The sequence below is a fragment of the Phyllostomus discolor genome, chromosome 2 (genome assembly GCF_004126475.2).
Source record: "Phyllostomus discolor isolate MPI-MPIP mPhyDis1 chromosome 2, mPhyDis1.pri.v3, whole genome shotgun sequence".
Lineage (NCBI taxonomy): Eukaryota > Metazoa > Chordata > Mammalia > Chiroptera > Phyllostomidae > Phyllostomus > Phyllostomus discolor.
The window spans coordinates 165,189,283-165,207,289 of NC_040904.2; the positions used below are offsets into that span (position 1 = coordinate 165,189,283).

At 43.8% G+C, this 18,007-nt stretch overlaps 1 protein-coding gene across 1 annotated transcript in view; it reads right to left on the reverse strand.

Moving 5' to 3' along the window:
- Positions 1 to 3,125: 3,125 nt before the first annotated feature.
- SLC4A8 (solute carrier family 4 member 8) overlaps positions 3,126 to 18,007 on the reverse strand; it is a 76,133-nt gene continuing 61,251 nt past the window's right edge. The window contains 6 exon segments of the mRNA XM_028532177.2: positions 3,126 to 5,327; positions 6,421 to 6,516; positions 8,489 to 8,580; positions 13,002 to 13,139; positions 15,952 to 16,125; positions 17,255 to 17,323. Coding sequence (XP_028387978.2) covers positions 5,315 to 5,327; positions 6,421 to 6,516; positions 8,489 to 8,580; positions 13,002 to 13,139; positions 15,952 to 16,125; positions 17,255 to 17,323 — 582 coding nt within the window. The 3' untranslated portion in view covers positions 3,126 to 5,314.

An 18,007-nucleotide genomic window follows, 5' to 3' on the forward strand; every position in this document is an offset into this window, starting at 1 on the left:
AGACCAGGGTGCCAAGAATCATAAAAAATAGATTTGGTAGAAAAAAATCACTTGTATTTGGTCTTAGAATGTCTTTTTCTGTTTATACTGAAACATGGACGAGCCTGAGGGCTTGAGAATCCATAGACCCTCATCCCAAAATAAGAAAAACAACAATAATGTCCCCTTTGCGAGAAGCCCCAGAACTATTCAACCTCCTCACTTCTCTCACTGTCCGCAAAACTGGTGGTGTTTTTTAGAACCTCTGATCAAGAACTTCTATCCAAGAATTTAAAAGGCTGAAGAAAAAAGGCTGGAGAAAAGAGGCAGGAAGAAGAGGAAAGACTGCTTGAAAGGCTGAGTTAGTAAAAGGGGTGGGTCTTGGATGGTGTCTTCTGTGGCCAGCTAGGGCCTACAGGAAGGCCTTCCCCCTTAGGGGAGGCCAGACAGCTACAGCCAAAAGAAAGTCGAGAAGGCTGAGAACATTCAATATAGGGCTCCTGTCTGTTTTGCCAGGGTGTGATTTGGAAACGTGATAAGTCCCAGGAAATTGCAGTAACAAACTAGCAAACACTGTTTAAAATCCCAGTGTTACCAGTAGACAGTCGGTCCAGAGCTCTGGAGAATCTCTCTCCCCCATTGGCCAAGGTGGTGGTAGGGGGCGGTTCTTGCACTGAGCATGTGGAAAGCTAGAATTATCAATTGATAGTGCCAAAATGCAAAAAAAACTAGCAAGATAACTGAATAGAGAAAAATCCTTCCCTTGCCCTATAGCAGATTGGGGGTGGGACCAGGGGAAAGCAGGCACGTGTGCCCTAGAAGTCAAAATGGCACAGGGGCGGTGCTGGACCAAAGAGTCCTGCCAGTCTAGCCTGGGGAAGGAAGGGATTAGTTGGGAGATGGACCCATCCGAAGTGCATGAGAGTGTTGGAAGTTGATTGGTCATTTTGAGAAAGTACCTGGTCCATACCATACCCAAGCCAATATAATCCCAGGGACAAAGAGACTCCTGGGCTTGTGGCCTGGACTCCCACTGTGCACTGGCCTGTTCTCTCCATGGGCCATGTGGCTGTTAAGGCCCATGCCCTCCAGGAGGGAGCCTCTCTCTGTCTTGCCTGCCTGGTGATGCACTAGTGCATGCACTTGCACAACTCTCTCACCTGGAGCATGCAACCATGTGCCCTGGCAGAGGGCCGTGTGGGCTCTACACGCAAGGTCTAAGGGGGAGCCTGAAATAAAAAGCAGCCAGGAACAAGCTAAACTACCTGGATGAGACTAAGACCACTTAGCAGCCACCTACCTGTGGGCTCCAAGGGACTGTGCTTTAAGTGGAGCAGGAACTCTGGGCACTGGCTTTTGTCTTGGTCTTGCTGAGGACGGCTGGTCTTTTTCCATAGCGGAAAGAGGAGATGGGCTTTGAGACGGGAGTCCACCATTCTCCCGGACCACGCAGCACCAGAATAAAACCTCTTTCCTTTTGCACCAGCATCTGCCCCATTAGTTTGGTCTTTATGGTGGCAGGCAGCTGGACCTCCACTTTTTGTTCAGTTACCCTAGGAGAAGGTGCTAACTCTTTTGCAAAGGAAGAAATTTAGACAAGTTGATGAAGTAGCAGAGAGAACACACTGGGTAGTGGTTCTTATGCTAGTTAAAAGGAAAGCCAGAGGACTTGGGCCAATCCTCCTATGCTCCAGGGAAAGGTGGGGACTTGGAACATGGACACTGAAACTGATGGAGAAGATGCAGGGAGAACCGCTGACCCCGGAGAGGACAGTCGGGGTTGTTGAGCAGGTAGCAAATAAAGCAGAACCGGGAACTGTCTGTTCTGAATGACCAGAAACCACAGCTTCCTAGATCAGAGGCCTCTTGAAAGTCACAGTGGTCAGAGCCTGAGATATCAACCAAGCCTGAGATGAAGCATATGCCATATTTTTATCAAACATTTGTGACTAACGTAAAAGCCAGTGACATCCCAGATGAAGAGAAATAGCAAACGTTCACATTGTCTTTTGGTTCACTAACTACCCCTCCATCCTAAAGGCAAATTTATATGGACATGGAGACAGGGAAAGGAGCTGTACATGGTAAAGACCAGATCTCCTGATTATTCCATAATCAGAAGTCTGAAATCATAGATAGCCACAAAGAGCTAGCCTGTATTTTATACAATCAAACATATCTGGCAATTTCACAGCATATTTCTGCTGGCCTTCACCTCTCTAGACCCTCCCTAAAAGTCGAAGGCTAGGAAGCAACCCACGCTCTTAGCAATGCCCATCCTTTGGCCTTTGAACCAAGATCGCACTCATCATCACTTTCTTAGATCCCTGGCCTCCGCACGACCAGCTCCTCAGGGCACTGGCCCACCAGCACTCAGCTGCTCTCGAAACATGCCCGGGCCTTAAAAGAGGCGGACTGCTTCTCTGGCCCAACCAAACCTGGGCACTGCAAGCACCTCACTACCTGCCTTGCTTTCTACCCCTCAGTCAGTTTCTCCTTATTGTTGGCTTAATCGCCTTTTTTGATAGACTCATCAGCCTGCACTTGTCCTCGAGCTATTCTGTTGGAGAAATCTGAGAGGGGAACTCCTGGATGGGCGGGGGGTGATGATATTGGTTTGATGTCCCCGCAGCTCAGGTGCACAGGCTGTTTAATAGCAGCGATGAAAGCTCAGTCGACAAACACACACACATATGCACACACATACATGCATGTGCGCGCACACACACACACACAGCTGCAGCTCCACCCCCACTCACTGCCTCCTACCCCAAACACGGCCTAGCCTGGCCCCGCCACCACGCTCACCCGCCACAGGCCTGAGCAAGGAAACAGCCAGGCCTGAGATGGAGTGTTGGGTGGGAGCTGGGGCATGAGAGAAAGACTAGGGACTGATTCCCACCACTGAGATGTAACAGGAATGAGCCTGGCCATTGTCGGAGAAAAATCTAATGGCCTAAAGATATCGGCATGCCCTTCTGGAGCAGCTAACTAACGTTCCTGAGTTCCTGAGGTGCAGCAGCCTCGAAGGATGGACTCGGAAGGACTCACAAGTGCACACGCAGCCCTGCAGCTGCTCTGCATGGAGTTCACCAGGCAGGCTCCTCGCCCTGAGAAGCCTAGCAGATGCCAGACGTCAGTGCACCAGGAGAGAGATTTTTCTGAGTGATATTGTCACCTAGTCTTGTTGCGTAAAGGGCTTTTGCCTCTTACATTCCTTACAGCCACGCTGAGGCTAGGGGTACGGGTGACGCAGTCACCAGCCGCCCTACACTGAGGTGGCAGGAGAAGATGGGAGGGGCGGGACTGAGGGAGAGCCCAGGGGCATTCTCAGGAAACAAACCTAAGAAAGGCTGCGAGCTCAAGGAGCGCCTGGTAGAGGAGCAGAGAAAGCTGGCAGGAAAGCTTTTCCCATTGACAGGCTGCCTTTCGATTCTTCCAGATTAGGTAGGTAAATGGGTACAATTATTACATCTACCCTAAAATGACAAAATGTGAAGCTTCGGCTCACAAAGATTTTAATGCCCACGTAGTTGAGAGAATTCTTGCTCCTGTCCATGCCACAGGAAAGGAAGGTGAAGCTGCTCCTAAACCAGCCTTGCAAGGAGAAGACCAGAAAAACCAGGACCGACACCCACGACGCAAAGGGACGGTGCTGAACTTCTGAAAGCAGCGTGAAGTTCAGCGGCAGAACAGACTGTGGCTGTTTACAGCAGGCATCCGTTCTGAGTGGGTGGTGTCCATCCTATACCAGTTGTTAAATATTTTGAAAATCATCTGTGTATTAAAATAATTATGGCTCTAAGAAATAGGGAATATGAAAGAAATTCAGGATTCCTTCAGTATCACAGGTCCTTGGAGTAGGCCTACAATACACTAATATATTTTAAGAGTCTAAGGAATGCAAAATTCAATAAAGGTATGTAGCCGCCTCTTCACCTAGGAGAGGAGGGCACACTGAGAGAACGTCACGCTGTACAAAGATTTTCCAGGATGGAAAACTAATATGATTGGATTCCCTGGGTGTTGACTTGCTTGCTGGTCACACTCTGTGTGCAAAGAAAGGGAAGATCTATACATACTGGAGCCCAAACCATTGATATTCATTGCAAAAGAGAAGAGAAAAACTATAAATGTAGTTGTAAAATAAACACCAAAATTAATTTTACCACTTACAGTTCCTTTCTCAATGTGGCTTTTTATATCTGAGAGCCAGACATTTGTCAGCCTACAACAACTCCTGATGTTGAAGAAACCACACGGCTGAAGGTGGCTTTGGTCCACTGAGTCGACGATGGTTTGCTACTAAGGCAGCTAAGGAGACATTACGTAAGCACTTGGACATCTCCAGGAATGGAAATAAATGTGTCCTCCAGAGACAGCAGCAAGACACGGATGTTTCCACAACATGGCCAATGAAAACACCTTGTCTTCCTTTCTACTCACAAACAACAATCACCAAACCTTTCTCAAATATCTAGAAAGCAGACACTATGACAAATTTTCAGCCTATGAAGTCCCGCCTAGTGTCTAAACTAATTCCTTTTGTAGCAATTTAAGTTCAGTCTCTTACTCTATCCTCGGTGAAACCAAGAGAAGCTACTCGTCCTCACTTAGCATCACTGATTTCCCCTCCGAGCCTTTTCCTGTCTGAGCCGAACAGCTCCCTCCCGGCCCTTTAGGCATCCAGGGATCTTGCTGAGTCATGCAGTCTGCTGCTGGGGAACAATGAAGATGCACCCAGGTCACAGGTGTCTTCTGGCCACGGTGACAGGAACTGCCAATGCCCAGGTGGCTGACCTTCCTGACAGCCTCTGAGTCTGACCAGCGTCTCCCGGAGCCGGCAATTTGACCAAGGCCCAGGGCTGCCTAGGAGCCTACAGATCCTACGGAGCTGGAGAGCCTTCCTCTGCTCTCTGCTCCCACTCCCCTTCCCCATCCTTTAGGAAGGGGAACCTTGCTGAAGGAATCCTCAATGGCAGAATGGATCCACATGGCTTGGCAGGCCAGCAGAGAGTTTCAGAGAAAATGTTTGGAAAATGGGACGCTGGGTCTTCAATGGTGGCAGTTCTGAAGAGACAGACAAGGAAGAGGAGAAGTACCAATGGGAGGTGGCCTTCTGCTTCCACGTTCCCATCTGGCTGCTGGCATGGGGTGGCCGGGTGCCCTCTGGTGCACACCACGAATGACTGAATGTGTCGGCCCGGTTTTGACATGACCGAGGACAGGACCAGACTTGGTCTTGCTCCTCCTCTGAGAGGTTCGCCATCTTCTCTGTAACCAGAACTTCCCTGAGGCACCTCGAGGCCCAAATCTTCCATCCCAGCAAAGACTTTTAGTTGAAGAGACTGAATAGAAGTGTTACAATTAGACAAAAAGGGAACACATGATTCATTCCTGCTTTTAACACAATACTTTGAAGATGTCACCACCATTTGGATCTGGCTATATTTTAAGTTCATTTACAAGTAGACTAGTTCTCAACTAAAAATAACCTTGTGTGTTATACGTTTCAACAGCTGCCTGGATTTTCCTCTGAAGGAAACAAGATTCTATATTTCACTCACATTCAGCACAGAATTATTTTAACCCATTCGATGAAGAAATAACCAGTTTCTCCTCAGAGCAGCTTTATGACGGAGGCTGTTGGTTTTATCCCCATTTTCCTGCTAAGTCAGCTGAGGGCCAGACACAGTGGCCTGCCCGATTATGCATGGAATTAATAACTAAGATAGGTCTCCTCATTTCCAGCCTACTCCTTTTTTATTTTTAACTAGAGAAGTTGCCTTTAATAAAATCTAAGATCTTCCCTTCAGTTATCTGCCTAACTAAACTTAAATGGCGTTGGGACGAAATTACTCAATTTGGGTGCACAGCCTGCCTCCCTGCGAGCAAAGATGCCTCACATTCTTCCACTTTCGGCCTGACCCTGATTAAGTATGATCCGCGCTACTGACAAACAGTGCACAGAATTTAGCTTCCAAAACACGAAAACAGTTGCAATTTAATATTTCAAAATCTTTGCTTGGCAAAAATTCTCATGGCGGAATTGTGTCAATACTATCAACACAATCTGAGTATTCTAGCGACTCCCCGGGTTGTGTGGTTGCAGGAAGCGGAAATGCTCTGTAGGTTTCGAAATGGGGACTAGCCAGAAGATTAAGGGAACACATAGACAAAATAAATTTACATCCCCAAATAATTCCGTCTTGACTTGGGACCTGTATAAATGGGCAGCTCAAAACAGCATATCTGTTTAAATAGTTAGAAAACATTTTTAGTTTCCTTAGGCTTACAGTTATTCTCGTGAGATTAGTAGCAGTCCTAGAAAGGATATTTATTAGACAAATTCAATTTCACAGCTAAAATATCTTTTACTTTCAACACGATTATTATTTTTTAAAGCCAGAAATAAATAAAAAGCATTATAGTTCTCTTTACCTCTTTTCCTTTGTAGTCCCAGAATTCATACTGAGAGCTTTCCAGACTGTGGTTTTAGGCATTTCGTCAGATATATTGATCTCAGAGGGGTCACATCTGAAATGAATACGTTGGACAGTAAACGCCAGACGTAACAATAAAATCCAGACCTCCGTCTACGACGACCACCCCCCAACAGAAGGCCTGAAGGAGCGCAGCTAACAGCTCTCAGGAGCGCTGGGAGCCAGATGGGTGGAATGGAGAGAGGCAAGGTGACCCACAGGGTGCTAAGGGCTGGGCTGATGTGCCAGGTGGCGACCGGCCCTGCCCCCACAATTCTGCACTCCTTCGGGAGGCCACCCTGGGGATGCTGAGTGGGGCACCGAGATGCCAACAGTGGTAGCATCAGGACCTCCCACTACTGAGCGCTCACTGTGTGCCAAGTACGGGGCTAAACAATCTTCATTCATTTCCTCAATTACATGGCCAAATGTTTTACGTTTGTAGTTAACAAAGGACTTTAACAGTATATTATCTCAACTATCACAGATTCAGAGATGACCAACATCCTCACTGGAAGGTGCAGAAACCACAGTTCCCAGGGCTAAGTGACTATCCAAGGAGAAACATCAGTAAGCGGAGCATCGAGACCTTGAGTCCAGTCCTTGGTTGTCTAGGGCCCCAGAGTACTCTGAAGTTTTCTGTGAGCCAGGCTGCCTCCTTCCAAAAGGCCAGGAGAGCAGGCAGCAAGCATCCTAGTAAAGGAGGAACATTGCTTCTACTTTGCTGCCAGAGAATTCAAGGCCTATGGCTCCTTCTAGTACACCCTGGAGAAAGCTTAGTAAGGTCCAAAGATTCCATTTCTTCTGGGGTCAGTTTGAAAAACAAAAAGTCAAACTCATAGTAACAGAGAGTAGAATGGTGCAGCGGCTGGGTCAGGGGCGGGGGGAAGAGGATAATCAAAGGGTGCAAACTTCCAGTTAATGAATTCTGAAGACCTGTGAACAGCATGCTGACCATGGTTAATAATAAAGTATTATACACTTGAAATTTGCTAAGAAAGTGGATCCCAAGTGTTCTTGCCACAAAAAAAGAAAAGACTGGTGACTACAGGAGGTGATGGATATGTTATTAGTTCGACTGCGGTAATCATTTCACAATGCATACATCCATCAAAATTTTTTAAATGTTCAAAGAAAAGACCTTCCTCACTTCCATCTCAGTATAAACCACAAGCAATTCAATGATTCAGCAATGAATTATCCAGGAGTCAGATGACCTAGATCCCCTCTCCTCCTCTTCTGCCCTCTCTTGACCTCTGGGCTTCTTTCTGCTCGTGTGTATCTCTGATTGAGCGGAAACGCAATGCCAGGAATGATGCCACAAAGGGACTAATGAGGCTTCCTGTGACTTGTGGCAAGCAAGAGCTTCAGAAGAGAAAGGGGCTGAACCCACTGGCGGAAAGAAGTAAGGAATTCTGTGCTCCCAGTTCAGTTCCCCCTTGGCTCATGGGACTGTGGGCGCCAGAGCCACGCTGGAATGGGCTGCCCGTCCCCAAAGGTTTGCCCAAGCTCGGAGGTCTCATGGCCACTCTCTGAAAACAGTGATCACGGACCCTATTCATATTTGGAAGGTAGCAGAGAAAGGCAGAAGCAGCCCTGGTTTGAGGAACACACAGACTAGGGTTTGAATCTTAAATTTTCTATTTAGCAGCATTATGACCTCCAGCAAATTACCTAAAACCGTTCGAGCCTCAGTTTCCTCACTGAACAAATGTGGGTAGTGAGACTTATATCAGAACATTGTTGTAAAGATTAAATGAGAGCACAGAGTAAATCTTCCAGCACAGTCCTGTCGCAAAGAAGACACTCAGTGCATGGGCTCGCCTCGTGATCCCCAGCACTGGTCCAGTGGCCAGCGCTAAACCGTGAAAGGAAACGGTGTCCTCACACGTTGGAACTGGAAGGCAGACTATTCACCCTTTATACCAGCAGCTGCAGTCATGACCCCCCCACCCGACACACACACGAAGTCAGGCATTTACGGAATAACCAAAACAGTCACCTCCTTGGTGTTGTGAGAATTTTACCTGAAACTGTTGTTCTTTCCAGGGCTGCTTAGTAACTTCCTGCTCTCTAAGGGGAACTTGTCTCCCCCTATTTCTAACATTTTCTCAGCCTCCTGGAAGAAAAGGAGACGTAATTATATCATGGACTGAATAAAACCCTAAGTCAACACCAGCTTGGTTTTTTTTTTCTATCACCACAATTTCTATCAAATTTTTCTCACATTTTTAATAAAAAAGTATAATTATGCTCTTTCCTAGATTTAATTCATCATAGAGAGACAACTGAGTGTTCATACCTATGGAATGGTATTTCTTTTAAATCCTGAATCTAGACCCAACTACCAATGTACTGGAAACACAGAGGGAAGAAGAACATGTTAAATGACACCAAGAGGCACATTTAGTAAAACCTAAACGGTGGGAAACCCTATAGGTCAAAGACCCAGGTTTTTCAACAAAAATTAAAAAAGATAGAAGGGGAACTCCTAGAGATTTAAGAAACATATCAACCAATGGCAATATATGGATCATATCTGGATCCCGAGTCAACCATATTATTAAAAAATAAAAATAAGGCAATTGGGGGAAATATGAATACCAAATATTCTTTCTGCTTATGTGTTCATTTCAAATGTACCATAATAAAATGTTTCCTTAGAAATAATAACATTAGTAAAAAGGAAATAATTATAAAGAAAAATTTTTACAAAGATGCTTAAATTAGTATAATTAATCTAATAAAACCTAAAACATCTATAACCTTTAATAAAGGGAGAATGTTTAGATTAATTATGATAATATAGAATATTATGCAGCCATTATAAGAATAAATATCATTATTTGTTGTATAGACACGTAGAAACATGAAAGTGTCATGAAATGAAGTTAAGGAGGAAAAATCAGAATATATATAGCCCCCCCAAATATACAATTATTACACTTATGTGAAAACTATGTTAAGGATTTAAAGATAACATAAAAAGCCCTGACTGGTGTGGCTCAGAGGGTTGGGTGTCATCTGTCAAACCAAAATGTCGCCAGTTTGAGTCCCAGCCAGGGCACATGCTGGGTTGCAGGCCAGGTCCCTGGGTGGGGGGGTGTGAGAGGCAACCGATCGATGTTTTCTCTCACACATCGGTTTCTCTCCCTCTCTTTTTGCCTCCCCTCCCCTCTCTCTAAAAATAAATAAAATCTAAAAACAAAACAAAAACAAAGAGAGAGAGAGAACATAAAGAAATGACCATAAATGTTGAATGCTGACATGAAATTTGGGGGTGAAATCTTCATTTTTTAATTTGATTTAGTTTTAAAAATCATTTTATAAAGCATTTTCTTAGAAGTAAGTACAATATAGAAAGTAGCGTGAATATGATGTTTACTAACCACCTTATATACTTAACATCCAAAAGACATCTCTTGATTTCCCTCCCAAACGTGCTGTTAGGTCTTCCCCATCTTAATATACAGCACAACCATCCATCTCATTGTTCACTCCCACATCCAAGTGTTGTCCTCGACTTCTCTCTCACCCATCCTCACTATAATTAGCAAAACTTCTATCTGCAAAATAAGTCCCAAACCCAGCCATTTTCACCAACTCTCCCTTAGCCTAAGCCACCATCACCTCATGGCTAAACTATTACCACAGATTTCTAACTCGTCTCTGGCTACCTCTCTCCCCCTTCCAGCATCTCTGGCTTTAGGTTCTTTCAGCATACCAACCTCATCCTGCCTTCAGACCTTCGCATGTGCCCTTCCCCTGGCCTGGAATGTTCCTGCTATCAGACGTTCTCATGACCTGCCCTTGACTTCAGGTTTCTGCTGAGGTGTCTCCTTAGAGGACCCATCACTGATCACCCTGAACAAAGTCACTTCCTCAACCCTTTATTTTCTTCTTAAAAGACATCACTACCCAAAATTTTATGTAAGTAAAAAAATAAATAGGTGTGTGTATTTATATCTATATATACACACACATATATTATACATATATATAATTTAAAATTTTGTTTATAAAGTTTTTGGATGCCTGAAACCTTTACATTTCATGTAGTGAATTCTATCAGTCCTCTCTTTAAAGTTTTCTTCCATTGCTTTTGTGCTTATAATTGGTAAACTTGTTTAGTAACACAAAATAGACCAATGGAATAGAATCAGGAGCCAGAAATAAATCCACACATATATGGTCAACTAGCACTTGACAAGGCAGCCAAGAATACTCAATGGAGAAAGGATAATCTCTTCAATAAATGCCACTGGGGAAACCGGACATTCACATGCAACAGAAGGAAACTGGACCTCTGCCCTACACCATTCACAAAAGTTAACTCAAAATGGATTAAAGACTTAAATGTAAAATCTGAAACAATAAAACTCCTAGAAGAAAATATAGAGAAAAAGCTCTTTGACACTGTTCTTGGCACAGACGTGGATATGACCCCAAAAGTACAAGCAACAAAAATGAAAATAAACAAGTGGAACTACATCAAACAAAAAGCTTCTGCACAGCAAAATAAACGATCGACAAAATGAAAAGGCAACAAGTGGGAGAAAATATTTACAAACCATATGTCTGATAAGGAGTTAATATAAAAATATATAAAGAACACATACAACTCAATAGCAAAAAACAAAAACAAACTAAATAATCCAATTTAAAAAATAGGCAAAGGACCTGAATAGACATTTTCCCAAAGAAGACATACAAAGACCAACAGGTATATGAAAAAGTGGCTCAGCATCCCAAATCATCAGGGAAAGGCAAATCAAAGCCACAATAAAATATCACTTCACACCTGTTAGAAGGGTTATTATCAAAAAGACAAGAGATGACAAGCGCTGGCAAGGATGTGAAAAAAAGACCCTGGCTGGCACAGCCCAGTGAACTGAGTGCAGGCCTGCGAATCAGAGGGCCACTGATTCAATTCCCAGTCAGGGCACGTGCCTGGGTTGCAGGCCAGGTCCCCAGTTGGGGGCACGAGAGAGGCAACCACACACTGATATTTCTCTCCCTCTCTCTCTCCTTCCCTTCTCTTCTCTCTAAAAATAAATAAAATCTTAAAAAAAAGACTCAGCTTTAAAAAAGGATATGAAAAAAGGGAACCTTTATATACTGTTGTTGGGAATGTGAATTGGTGCAGCCACTATAGAAAACAGTATGAAGGTTCCTCAAAAAATTAAAAATAGAACCACTGTATGATCCAGCAGTTCCACTTCTGAGCCTATAGCCAAAGGAAATAAAGTCACTATCTCGAAGAGATACCTGCACCCCTATGTTTACTGCAGCATTATTTACAATAGCCAAGACATGGAAACAACCTAAGTGCCCATCAATAGATGAATGGATAAAGAATGTTATTACACACACACACACACACACACACACACACACTGAAATATTACTCAGCCAGATAAAGGGAAATCCTGCCATTTGCAACAACATGAACAAATCTTGAGGGCATTGTGCTAAGTGAAGTAAGTCAGACAGAGAAACACAAACACTGTAAAATCGCACTTATATGTGGAATCTAAAAGCACTGAAGTCATAGAAACAACAGATTGGTGGTTACCAGGGGTGGGGAGGATGGGGGAAATGGATAAAGGTAGTCAAAGGGTACAAACTTTCAGTTACAAGATGAATAAATTATGGGGATATAATGTACAGCATGGTGACTATACTGTATTATATATTTTAAAATTGTGAAAAGAGTAGATTTAAAAGTTCATACCACAAAAATAAGTGTGACCACGTGAGGTGATGGGTGTGTTAACTAACCCTACTGCAGTAATCACTTTGCAATACATATATCAAATCATTATGTAGTATGCCTAAAACTTATACAATGCTATATGTTCATTTTATTTGTCTAATAAAACTAGAAAAATACAAGATTTTTAAAGTTCAAGAGATTAGAAAACAATGTCCTTTAAAATGCATTGCAAAGGACACTACTTCAGGCACTAACTGTACTTGGAAACACTTTCCGGCTCATTCAGTTCTTGGTCTGGTATTTTCTTTTTGCTACACATCTGTTCTTTGCACATATAGGCAACTGACTGAGGGCTCACTGTGTGAACGGCAGATGCCAAGTGCCAAGGGAAACAAGGAAGGACAGAAAGTCCTATGCAAGTTATCTTTGTACGGTGCCAACCACAACATCATCTGCAATCAGGTACATAATGAACTCTGAGAAATAATAGGTTTTGTATACTTGTCAAATTAGACCTTTTGGGAGAACATGAACCAATAGATCTGATAATAAGAGCATATTCTATGTTCATATTCTAAGTGTGAACCTGGTGAGTAGACTGTAGACAAACAGAAAAAACAATGGGTTATCAAATCCAAAAATGAAGGACAGGCAGGGACAAGGATACTTAATCTTTCCTCAGCTGAGAACACCTTTGGAGGAATCTTCCCAGCTCCCAAATATAACCCTGGGGATTCCAGACATGCTGACTTTTCCTGGGGCCTTTCTTATGCGCTGTAACTCAAGGCTGCCCCAGAGTATACAGTTGGTGCAAGAACTATGACCTCTTCCTCCTTGGCCTTCTTTTTGGCATCATCCAACTTCTTCTTCTTGCTTTCAGGCATGAGATCATCCAGCCAGCTCAGCTCTCGCTTAGAGAAACAGAGATCCATGACTTTTCTGACGAAGACCAAGGCCAAAACCTGAAAAATAAATAAAGTGAATTAAAGGTCAACGTTTCCTGGAGTGAAAAGCAAAGTCTTATTTTTACAGCAGACCAAGACATTTCATGCAAAATCAAACTGATAACAATCATTATACTTGCCTTTTGTTGACTGCCCGCTTTCTACCAGATACTAAGGTATTTTAGACACAATATTTTACTTATCTTTCATAACAATCCCATCACTTAGAGTGTAACTGATTTAATTCTTTCATTAAGAAGAGAAAACCCTTCATTTGCAGATGGCCCTAAGAACTGCCCTTCCCCGGCTGGGGCCCCACCGGAGGGCTCCAGGAGGCTCAGGGGTGGACGGCCTTCGCAGGAGCTCGGCCACGGTGGGCCAGTCACGCCCAGCCCGAGCACACCTCCCCACACGGGGAGGGGGCCTGGAAGGACCATCTAGATTCCCACCAATCCTTTGCCTATACATTTCCCCACAAAATCCTTGCTTTATGCATGCATCACGGGTCTGTAGTGCTTTTGTCTCTGCCCTCTGGCCTGGTCTGATAACCATTTTATAAATGGAAAGCTAAGGCCCAAGGAGAGAGAATGACTTGCCTAAAATCTGACAGCAAATCACGCTGCTCCTTTTCCCCTGAAAAGGGCCATGTTAGCCAAAGGAGAACAAGTAACTCACAATGACCTGCCTGGATTGACTAGTGTTTACCAGCTACCTCTGGTGATTGAACAACAAGTAAGGCAATCGGGCTTGTTAAATTCAACCACATTTCCCCTAAATTTCAATTACTATTTTCCCATCGATCCAAAATTGGTAGTATCACTTCCAGAAGTTGTCAAGAATTTGCTAATTTTTAACTAAACGCTCAACTCCTGAACATAACACCCAAATGCAGAAACCTATAGATATTCTGGCAAAACTGACAAACCCGTCCAGAGGGTACATATCCAGGAGGCTAGGGAAAAGGAGCCCCTACTCCTGTTTCCTCAGCCTTGAATGTTCTCCCTGTAAGACAGAGTTCTAAAGCACCTGAACAAGTTCCAAGCATTACACTCACTGCCTTTTCTCCCTGGAGGCCCACCCTGTGGGTAACGTGCAAACAGCCCACTGAATTCTCAGCTTTTTCATGAAACAGAGTGAGGCAGAGCGAGGAAGGCATCAAGAGGAGGCGATGAAACAGTGAGGTGGCAAGAATTTCATCACCCACCCCAGATTTAGAAAGCAGCTGGTCACCTGTTGCACCACACACCGGCCAGCGTCCCTAGTCTCCTTCCCGCTAGAAAGGAGGTCAGAATGTCCCAGTCACTCAGTGCTGGAGCGGCCTCTTTCTCTCTCCCAGTGGCTCAAAACAGTGCATTTCTGCCATTTTCGGCACTTCTGATTGCAGTAAGTTCTAAATTAGAACTCTAATGCTTTGAAGTAATATGCAAATTATTGCAAACATGAAGAATCCTTTCCTCATCAGATGATTAGCAAAAGAAGTCAGGGGTGGGGAGCAAGGGAGGAAGAAGGAACAGGCAGACTGGCAGCCTTGAAAACAAACGTGGCAAACTGCTACACACATGTACCTACCCCTTGAGGTCCCCCAAATAACGCTGCTCCTACAATACCAACCAAAAACAAAACTTCCTCATCAGTCAGGGATCAATATCCAGATTTTATAAAGAACTCCTAAAACCCAACAACAAAAAAAATCAACCCGATTTTAAAATGGGCAAAGAACTTGAATAGACATTTCTCCAAAGAAGATATACAAATAGCCCATAATAGTCAATAAGCACATGAAAAGATGCTCAGTATCACTCATCATTAGGGATATGCAAATCAAAGCCAGAATGAGATACCACTTTGTACCCACTACGATGGCTATAAACAAACAAACAAAAAAAAACCCACCAGAAAATAAGTGTTGGCAAAGATGTGGAGAAATTGGAATGCTGTGCACTGCTGGTAGAAATGTAAAAATATAAAATGGTGCAACCACTATGAAAACCAGTATAACAGGTCCTCAAAAAATTAAAAATGGAAGTATCATATGACCTGGAAATCCCACTTCTTGGTATTTACCCAAAAGAACTGAAGGCAGGGACACAAACAGGCATTTGTTTCCTGTTGCCACTACTCACAGTCAAAGCGTTAGTCTCGATGGCCAAAAGGTGTAAGAATTCAAGTGCCTATCAATAAATGAATACACGAACTGTGGTTTATATAGATAATGGAATATTATTCATCATTTAGAAAGGAAGGAAGGAAATTCTGACACATATTACAACATGGGTGAACCCTGAAGATATTTTGCTAAGCAAAATAAGCAAATCACAAGAGGACAAATACTACAAGATTCCACTCACATGAGGAGCCTAGAGCAGTCAAATTCACAGTCAGAAAGTAGAAGGGGGTTTCCAGGGGCAGGTGAGAGGAGGGAATGGGGAGTTACTATTTAACAGGTACAGAGCTTCAGTTTTACAAGGTAAAAAAGTTCTGGAGATGGATGGGGGCAATATATATGCACTTAATGCCACTGAACTATACACTTAAAAATGGTTAAGATGGACCCTGGCTAATGTGGCTCAGTGGATTGAGCACCAGCCTGCGAACCAAACGGTCACGGTTTGATCCCCTGTCAGGACACATGCCTGGGTTGAGGGCCAGGTCCCCAGTAGAGGGCGCACAAGAGGCAACCACACATCAATGTTTCTCTCCCTCTCTTTTTCCCTCCCTTCCCCTCTCTAAAAATAAATAAATAAAACCTTTTAAAAAATGGTTAAGATGGTAAATTTTATGTTATGTATATTTTACCACAATTTAAAATATAATAATTTTTAAAACTCACCATCATTGGGAAGACGATGGCAGCTGGAGACGCCTTGATGACCCAGAGCAGCACAAGGCAGGTCAGCTGGATGAGGGTGAAGAGGTGCACTTTGCGTAGCGGCACGTGCCGAAGGTAAATGAAATCTGGCTGGTGCTTCGCAGGCATCCCAAAGAGCTTCAGACGATCAAAGAACTGAAAGAAGGGGACTGGAAACTTATTTTCAGGAAGTTTCTCTGGGTCAGAAACTTGTTGGGTCCCTTTGTGTCTCTCACATCACCCGCTCTGAAAGGCGGGCAACCCCACTTCCACTAGACAGAAATGCAGACTGCGTCTCAGAGAGAATAGGTAATTTGGCAAAGGTTGGTAAGAGACAAGTCACTTTTAAAATTCATCTTTTTAAATTCTAGGTTGAAATTTCTCTTTTCTATCCCACACTGTGGCTCCTGAGAGAGCTCTTTCTTAGGGATTGTTGAAAATAAAATAAGGCAATTATATCTTTCTGTTATCAAAACCAAATCTCTTCCTGGTTATTAAAGGAGTTTGGAGATTCTCATCAATATTTATAGTAAAAACATAAGATGAAACCTCATAACATCCCAGAGACAGAAAATATGACCTTCCTTCTATAAAATGAAAAACAGGCCTAGAGAGATTAAATGAGCTGTCCAGAGTCACATTACAACTTGGTGTGCAAGGATGGCCACTGGACATTCCACAAAAACAAAGAGGAACCAGCCATCAACAGTAGAAGCTGCTAAGTCTTGATATCATCTGGGGTACCCAAGTAATCAGTGACGAGCTCCTGAGTTCCTCTGTTCAAAGGACTCAGAGTACCGGGCTGGTAGATGGGAAACGGCAGAGTGTGCCGGAAAGTACCACGCGCTTCTCTGGAGCAGCTCCCACTGCTCCCCGATCTCTTCACCAACACACCCCAGTTAGGGCCCCTCTCTCACACTCTAGCCTGGCACTAAAACTAGCACCTCCCCTGTGTGGAAGCCAGTTCTGGTTCTTGACCAACATTTCACATCTAAGATTATCAGCATCTGACGAAGCACCTAGTATTTAATGTGTCTAATAAATTGTTGAAAAAAATAACAAATGGCTGGAACCATAACATTGAGGCAGGCTACCCTGTAAGTCCCTGTAACCTTATGCCAACATGGCTATATTTTGCCCAATACAGTAAACATCTAAAATAGCTTAACCAGCAAGACTAGGAAAAGGTTTCTCAAGAACTAGCTTGTACTAGAGCGGTCCCACCCCGGAAAGGATGAGCGCGCTCACAGGGAGAAGACACTGCCCTGGCTGGGCATTGCAGTACCTGAATCCCCTGCAGTGAAGACACTCCCATGTAGAGGAAGACCCCGTAGAGCACCGGCATCGGGATGAACTGAAGGCAAAGGGCAGAAAGACGAGAGATCACACTTGGTATCAACACACTCGAGACTATAACAACTTCTACATCTCCAAGAAGGAAGTCACACCCTGACTGGCATGGCTCAGTGGGTTAATCTTTGTCCCACCAAAGTGGGAGGTCGCAGGTTTGATTCCTGGTCAGGTCCATGTCTGGGTTGCAGGCCAGGCCTCCCCTTGGGAGTGTGCAAGAGGCAGCCAATCGATATTTCTCTCACACATTAATGTTTCTCTCCTGTCCTTCTGCTTTCTCTAAAAATAAATATTTTTTTAAATAAAAAAAGATGGAACTCACAAAATCACATCATAAACATTGTATTAGTTTCTGCCCTGGCTGGCGTAGCTCAGTGGATTGAGTGTGGGGTGCGAACCAAAGCATCGCAGGTTCGATTCCCAGTCAGGGCACATGCCTGGGTTGCAGGCCACATCCCCAGTGGGGGCCACGTGAGAGTCAACCACACACTGATGTTTCTCTCTCTCTCTTTCTCCCTTCCTTCCCCTCTAAAAATAAGTAAATAAAATCTTTTAAAAAATCTTTAAAACATTGTATTAGTTTCTGTTGCCTTTTCATGATTCAGAAGTAGAAGCAAAACAGTATGATAAAAATCATTTTGCTCTAAAATGAAATGATTACATGTAAGTGTGATCTGGTCCTGGTTAA